Here is an 8,378-nt window from a genome sequence, read left to right on the forward strand (position 1 = left end):
TTCTTGTTCTATGTCTTCGATTCTGAAGGTCTTGCGACTGCAGCCAGAAGACAATGGAGGCTCATGTTTCTGCCCTTCATATAATTAGTTGTTAAGATCTGGCATACACGAGCAAATTACTGTTAGAAGGGTAAGTTAAGCAGTGCTTAATAAAAGTAAACAGATGAGCATGTACTTATACGTGATTTAGATACTTCTGTGAAAGCAGGTGTGGGCAGGGTATTCTTGAGCGGGAACAGAATAAGTCATCAGAGATATGAAAGGAAACATGGCTCTCTTTTTCACTTTAAAGTGTTCTGAATCGCTTTTCTAAAGTCAATGATGGGTTTATTTGTGCTCTGAGAATCGGCAGAGATACTTCATTTCCTCTCGTGGGTTTTTGTACAGGGACGGATTTGATCTATATCACGGTGCAACTGCACAATAATATATCGCGCTGTCTGATATTCTCAATGTCTTGACAGTCAAAGCGAAGATGTTGTTTGATGAATCTTTGGAAGCAGTAACTCGTCCTGCCACCTCTGGATTATACTTATTGTTGCTTTCACTGTAGTAATATACAAGCCATTGCAGACCGTTCCCGCGGCGTTCAACGTACCAGAACATACTGTAGCTACTCAGATCGAACCCGCTGGTTGCACAGGTCAGTGTCAGAGATTGCCCAGGGATACCTGACTCTGCCTGTTGCTGAGTCAACGTTACCACCGACTCGGCACCTAGTAAAGAAAAATGACATTCATTAAACCAGTGTGACTTGGCGTTATGTACTTTTCCCCGGCGAGTGAATGAACAGAGGAAACGAAAATACTTAAAAGTTTGGAGAGAAGGGAATGGGGTACGCACTGCATAAGAACACAAGAATCAGAACCACAGATATCAGTGACATCCTCCTTCCTGAAGCTATGTTAAAGGAGATAGTCTGTCCTCCAGTCACGCATAGACACCGCAGTTTGGCAGATTGTAGGCTTCACAGCTTCCCTCACTTGCATTTATGAATATGCAGAACTGAGGGCGGGTTTGATGACACAGTCATTGGTCGCCTGATAGGGATGGCTGATGTAAATAATACAAGTTTCTTCCCATCAGTAGGGGGCTCTGCAACATCAATGTCTCAGTGTCAACTCTGTGTGAAGAATTGAGCACACTATTTATCAAAAACAGAAAGGGATTCTGTCTCAACCCACACATTGGGCCAATTTGGGGACTACAGATTGCCTCAGTATGAGGATAAATGTGCGAGTATGTAATGGGATTACAGAGGTGTTCCACACTGAGATGATAGAGTATTTCAACATGGGAATTATGAAGATGACCAGATAGGGGTTCACAGCGGCACTCTTTATTTGACTTACAGAGCTTGTCTGTGCTGGAATTTTAGATAGGGAAGTGTGAGCATGACAGGTTGTCAGAGTGGGGAGAGCATTCAATGTCTGGCTTACACAGTCATTAGCTTGGGAATGACAGAGTTGGTCAATGTGGGGATTTTCGAAGGAGTCAGTGTGGAGATTTGATTTCTTGTCATATCCACCTCAGAACAGTCAAAACTGTTGTTTGTGAGCAGTACAGGCAAACATTGTAAGCAAGGGCATTGAGAGCATACGATGAAAGAAAGGATTGAACAGCGTAAGGCACGCAGGTAACAAGGCATATGACATGCGCTAGTCAAGATCAGCGTGAACAAGATCAGCATTTTTTGTATGTAGAGAGTCCATTCATCTGTCTAATAACGGCAGGGAAACAGCTGTTCTTGATCCTGCTGGTGTGTGTGTTCAAGCTTCTGTATCATCAGTCTGACGGTTGAGGTTGTAGGAGAGCGTCAACCGGGTGGATGCATCTTTGATGCTGTTGGCAGCTTTTCTGCGGCTACGAGATGTGTGCATGAAGTCCATGGGTAGTCCATTGGCTTCCATGTTGGTCTTGTGATTTTTATGATCGTCTGCAAAGCAGTTATTGGGTCGGGCTGTTATGAAAACCAGATGGTATGGTTTGTACGGTGCATCTGCAAAAGTTGGTGAGAGTCTTTATGGAGACGCCAGATTTCCTGACCTGCCTGAGTAAGAAGAGCCTTTGTTGTTGTGTTTTCTCAAAGGTCGCATTCTACGTGACAAGTCCAGGATACGTTGTCGGTTATCATCATCCTAGGAACGTGACACTCTCTACTCTCTCTACCTCCTCTCCATTGATGTAAATAGGGGCGTGTTCTCCTCCTTTCCTCCTGAAGTTAAGGATCATTTCTTAGGCTTCGCGGAGATTGGGACATAGGTTATTATCAATTCAACATGTTACCAAACTATCTTACCCCTTTCTGAAATCAGACTGTGGTTGTTTGGTATCTGTCCTACCGTAGAGTCGACAGCAAACCTGTCAGTGACGTTTGTTCAGAATTTGGCTGCACAGTCGTGTGTGTACAGGGATTACATTAGGAGGCAGAAAATGCATCCTTCGGGTGGAGGGGTTCCAGTGTTGAGCATCATCCTGGAGGTGGTGTAGTTGTCTATCTTCACGAATTCTGTTCTGTGGGCCAGCTAAGCGTCCAGTTGCAGTGTGTGTAGCTAAGACCTGAGTCGAGGAGTGTTGAGGGTCTGGGGGGGAGAATGATGTTGAAGATGGAACTGTAATAAAGAAGCAGGAGTCTAATGTCGATGTCCTTGATGTCCAAGTTTCTCAGGGATGAGTGCAGAGCTATGAAAATGGCGTTCGCTGTAGACCTTTACATCAGTAGGTAAATTACGGGGGATCAAGGCAGGTTTGGAGACTGGAGTTGATGTGGGCCATGACCAGCCTCTCGAAGCACTTCATGAATGTGGAGGGTTGAGTCACTGGGTGGCAGTCATTAAAGCAATTGCATGGGCTTTCTTAGGTACTGGGATGATGGTAGTCTGCTTGAAGCAGTTGGGACTTTAACTTATAAGAGGGAGAGCTTGAAGATGTCACTGAATATCTCTACATACTAGTCCGCACAAGATTAAGTCCATGGCGGGGGAATCAGACTGTTTGCTTTCTTTGGGTTGAGTCGCAGAATGACTGTTCTGCTGTCAGCAGCAGTGACAGAGGGAGCAGATGTGTCTGTGGCTGTCGGAGCAGGTGACACCACGACGCTGGTATTCTGCTTGTACTGAGGATAGTAAGCAGTGAGTGCATCACCAGAGATGTGTTTTTTTCTGCTAACTGGTTCTGCTTCATTTTGTATCCCGTTACATTGATTAGGGCTGCCACAGGTATTAGGATTCCTCTAACTGTGTCTGGTATTGTCTTTTGGCATCTGCTATGGTTTTGCCGAGAGCACACCTCACAGACTACAGAGTTCATTGGTGGGGCATTACTGAGTTGGTCAGTGTGGAGATTGTGGAGTTAGTTGGTATGCGATTACTGAGGTAGACAGTGTGGGAATTCGCTTTGCTTGAATGCCTTGGGTTCTGAAACGTGCTTTCCAGATCTCCCAAGCCAGTATCCAGGAGAGACTTTTTTTAGCAGGTGTTTTCACACAACGTGTGTTTCTGGATCAGCATTGGTATGTACGCACTCAACAGATTTCATAACGTAAATGAGGTTTGTCCTGAAAACAGACGACAGTTTAGATTCTCGTCAACTTCCACTGTCTCACTCATGCTGTTAAACATCATTCATTTCTTAATTTATTCGTAACGATTAACAGGTCACCGATACATCTTGATGTATGTACTCTGTGTCCAGCCATTTCCAGGAAAACACCACTAACGTGACCCAAAATCAAATGAGGTTATTCAAGGGCATGATATCGGAAGAGAAATGAGGGAAAGTAAGCATGTTTTGTGTTTATGACCGTCAGAATCATTCTTCCAACTGCAGGTGGGGTGAATTGGCATGGAGGCATTCTGGTAGCTCCCATACTTTTGAGTCAGGAGACACAACATGCTATAAAGGTTTTAAATGAAGACTTGGCAGTGCAGAGGCTGAGATTTTGCTACTTCCCAATGGGGATGTGTCTGTATCAAAGGTACAATCTCTGAATATGAGCCCACATACTTCAGAAGCAGATCAGGAGGAATATCTTTTCTCAGACGGCAAAGAAAGTCTGTGGAATTATTTACCACAGATGCCGAGTTGCAATGTGTAATCAAGCCTGCAATACACATGTTTTCATGAGGAAGAGAATCAAGTCTTCTGAAAAAATAGGCAGAAATGTGGAGTTCAAAATTATCAGATTAGATGAGATGTCTTCAAAATTTGGAACCATTTCGATGGACTGACGGGTCTATTTCTTCTTCCATGGCTGACGTTCTGATGGCCTTATGACTGCGGCCAAAAGGCAATGTCGGCTCATGTATACGCCTTTTATGCAATCAGTTGTTAATATCTGGCATACATGAGCACATTACTGCTCGAAAGGGAAATAAAGCCATGTTCTGTGAATGCAGGAGTGGGCAGGGCATTCTTGAGCAGTAACAGAATTTGTCATCAGAAATATGAAGGGTAAAATTGTCCCCTTTGTCATTTTAAAGTGTTCTGAATCGATTTTCTGAAGTCAATGATAGATTTATTCGTGCTTTGAGAATCAACAGAAATACTTCATTTCCTCTCGTGGGTTTTTGCACAGGTATGGATTTGATCTCTTTCATTGTGCCACTGCACAATAATATATCGCACTGTCTGATATTCTCAATGTCTTAATAGTCAAGGTGAAGATGTTGTTTGGTAAATCTTTGGAAGCAGTAACTCGTCCTCTAACCTAGGGATTATACTTGTTGTGGTTTTCACTGTAGTAATAAACAAGCCATTGTAGACAATTCCCGAAGTGTTCAATGTACCAGAACAGACCGTAACTACGCAGATAGAACCCGCTGGTTGCACAGGTCAGTCTCAGAGCTTGCCCAGGGATACCTGACTCTGCCTCTGGCTGTGTCAACATCACCTCTGACTCGACACCCAGAAAATCAAAATGGCATTCATTAAAATGGCATTTATTGAACCAGTGTGACTCGGAGTTGTGTACTTTTCTCTGGCGAGTGAATTAACAGAGAAAACGAAAATGATTAAAATTTTGAAGAAAATGGGATTTGGAACTATGCACTGGCGAAGAAAGCAAGAAACAGAACCATAGATATCAGCGACATCGTCCTTGTTGATGCTGCGTTAAAGGAGATAGTCTGTACTCCAGTCACACATAGACAACGCAGTTTGGTGGATTGTTGGATTCTGATCTTACGTCACGAGTATTTATGAATTGGCAGAAGGGAGGGCGGGTTTTATAACACAGTTATTGGCCGCCTGATTTCGACGTCTGATGCAAATTATACAAGGTTCTTTCTATCAGTCGGAGGCCTTGCATATCACCGCCTCATTGTCACCGCTGTGTAAAGAACTGAGCTCACTATTTGCCAAAAACAAAAACGATTCCATTTCAACGCACACATCGGGTCTGTTTGGGGACTACAGATTTTCTTAGTATGAGGACAAATCAGCAAATATCTATAGAGATTACAGAGGTGTTCCAAGCTGAGATGACAGAGTATATCAACATGGGAATCACGAAGATGGTCAATTAGGAGTTCACAGCAGCACTCTTTATTTGAACTACAGAGCTGGTCTGTTTGGAAATTTTAGAATGGGACAGCTTGGGAATGACAAATATTCACAGTATAGAGAGATATTCAGAGTCTGGATTGCAGTCATTAGTGTGGGAATGTTAGAGTTGTTCAACGTGGGGATTTTAGACAGAGTCAGCGTGGAGAAAAGATTTCATTTGAGTTGATTTATCCTCATACTTACCTAAGTGACGTGAAAACCTTTGCGAGCAGTAAAGACAGACGTTGTAGGCAAGAGCATGCAGAGCGTATGGTGGAAAATTTCTTCAACAGAGGAAGGCATAGAGGTTACCCCGCATGTCACATGCGCTAGTCAACATCAACATTAACAAAATCAGCATTATTTGAATATAGAGACTCCATTCACTTCTGGCAAATGCAGCACTGTCACTGAAGCCACCCCCAACGCAGATGAGAACACCGTGATGGCCAAGTGAGAGAGGTAGACAATGCCAGGATAAGCGGGCACTCATATCCGTGGTATAGAAACAGGTAAGGCTTTCAGTCTCGCCAGTGCTAGCGGTCATCTCACCCTCCAGCTGATGATGGAGCGATTCAAACAGGCTGGTTGAAGGAAATGGATAATAAGGCATTTTGTTTGGAAGAGCTTAATAAAACTGACGCTATTCACGTAATAGAAAGGAGAGGCGGAGAGAATGAGCTTATTGTTTAAATATCAATAACTTTATATTGTTTAGAAGTTGACTGTAGAATTATTCGTTATGATCATTCAAACGCATGAAGAGGTTACACCTGAAGGTCAGTGGGCACTTAAGTGCATCCTCTGCTACTGAATAATATCTGATTGTAACCTCAAATCTACATCACTGCACGTTCCTTACAACCTTTCATCCTCTTGGTTATCGAAAAACTATTTAACTCTGCTTTCAAAATATTTTAAGATTCAGCATCGAATGCCTCTTCAGAAAAGTCACTAAAAATACTCACAACCCTCTGAACATAAAAAAAGTTTCCTTCTGTCTGAGTGTAATGGGTTCTCCCTTGCTCTTAACCTCTGAACAGGATCTTATATATCTCGTCACATTCACGTCTGACTCTTCTATCCTTCAGAGGATATATACTAAAGGCTGTCTAGACTTTCTATGTCTATCTCAGCTTTGAACTGACAGCACAGCCACAGTGACAAATAATTCCACCGTTTCATTTTCGTCTGATGAAGACATGTCTCCTCAAATCTATTTTAAATGAGTCTGGCCTTATTCTGCGTTTGTGTTCAACTCCCAGACTCACCCAAAGGGGGAAGCAACATTTCCGCATTTACAATGTTAATTTCTCATTTCACCTCTCTAGACCACGTTGGACTTGAAGGTGGGCCACTTTAATAAAAGGGAGGGATTCAATCAGAGCGCCCCAACATGCCTCCACGTAGCTGATGCCTAGACTGAAGAGTTATTCTCATGAGAAGCGCAAAGAATGTTTAATCACATTCATTTCTGGATCCCAATATTGAATTGCTTAATGCAATTTTCTGTTGATTTCCTGGTGTTCTATTGTGAATGATTCCATACTCAGAGTCGAGAGTTGGAGGCCAATGGCTGATCTGTTATTTGCTTTGAACAAGTAGAGGAACTAAGCATATTTTCCAGCTTTACGGAGACAGTTAAAGAGACAGCTAAATTGAGGGGAATGAAACTTTGATTACGTTTTCAGGGTTAGGCTCACTACATTGTGAGATCTACCCATTGCATGTGAGTCAATCTTAACCCACAAACGCAGACTTCACAAACCCACCCTCTTGACAAAGTGTGGACAGCATTTCCGGTACACTTACATAGGAGAAGGGACGAGCGATATTCAGAATAACAGGCAACTGAACAAAGAAAACCAAAGTACAAAATAAACATTAAAGCATCAAAAATGAATATTGTGAATGTCAGATGGTTATGCGAGTTGAGGAAAACAAATACTGCACACTTTCCTTGTGTGTGCCTATTATCGATTTGAATGGTGCTGTGTACTGCCGCATTCCCTCTGATTGTATCCCTCTTTTGTTTCGCCTTTCTCTTGTGCAGTAATGGAGAATGAGCAGGAATGGGTGCAGTTGTATCACGTCAAACTGAAGGGACTGAATAAGAGAAAGAGGCTGGGTTTTTATTAGTACATTCACTGCCATCTTTCAATCATTTTTTTTGTCCCATAGCGACAGACAGCCGCTTCTGAACTTAGATTAGACACCTGAGGCAACGCTCTAGATGAAGGTTTCCAATATTTTGTAATTTTTTCCATTAGGCCACCGAAAGGGGAGAACAATACACAGCAGAAAGTGTACGCAAGCATTGAAACACAATCGTAGAGACCAAACCACCAATATGTACAACTAAAGATTCAATGTTTCTAGGGAGCGGGATGCTTGTATCGTGGACTTCTCCCATCATTTCTTCCATGTTGCAGAGTTTATGGCCAAAGAGCAGATCAATTGTCTTCTCTGGCAGTGGTGGCTGTGGAAGGCATCTCGGTGACAATGACTGCAGAACCACACTTTCATCAGCTTCTTGCATACAGGCCGTTGTCACGATGAAGGGGAGCCAAAAGATCTCAGCATCGCCTATGGCAAGGAGGAATCGGGCTACTCTTCACTGCAAGCAAAAACCCAGCCTTTTTACTGTCAGAGAAATCAGAAGAACAGATGCCGCCATCTACCTCTGAGCTGTGTCATGTTGCAACTCAGTTGGCAGCCAATCCAAAAACTCCCGCTGAACAGGAGCGAAATAGATTGCCTCACATCTCAACACCAACAACTGTACAATGGAGAAACGATCACTGAGAGAAAGTGAATTTTGTGGAGCTTCCATG

General features: G+C 43.0%; 1 gene segment (V, D, J or C); it reads right to left on the bottom strand.

Moving 5' to 3' along the window:
- Positions 1-306: 306 nt before the first annotated feature.
- Positions 307-908, bottom strand: LOC122543607. The segment is given in 2 exon segments: positions 307-716; positions 844-908. Coding segments are annotated over 2 exon segments (354 nt in total).
- Between the last annotated feature and the right edge of the window lie 7,470 nt (positions 909-8,378).

Source organism: Chiloscyllium plagiosum, chromosome 44 (assembly GCF_004010195.1).
Source record: "Chiloscyllium plagiosum isolate BGI_BamShark_2017 chromosome 44, ASM401019v2, whole genome shotgun sequence".
Classification (NCBI taxonomy): domain Eukaryota; kingdom Metazoa; phylum Chordata; class Chondrichthyes; order Orectolobiformes; family Hemiscylliidae; genus Chiloscyllium; species Chiloscyllium plagiosum.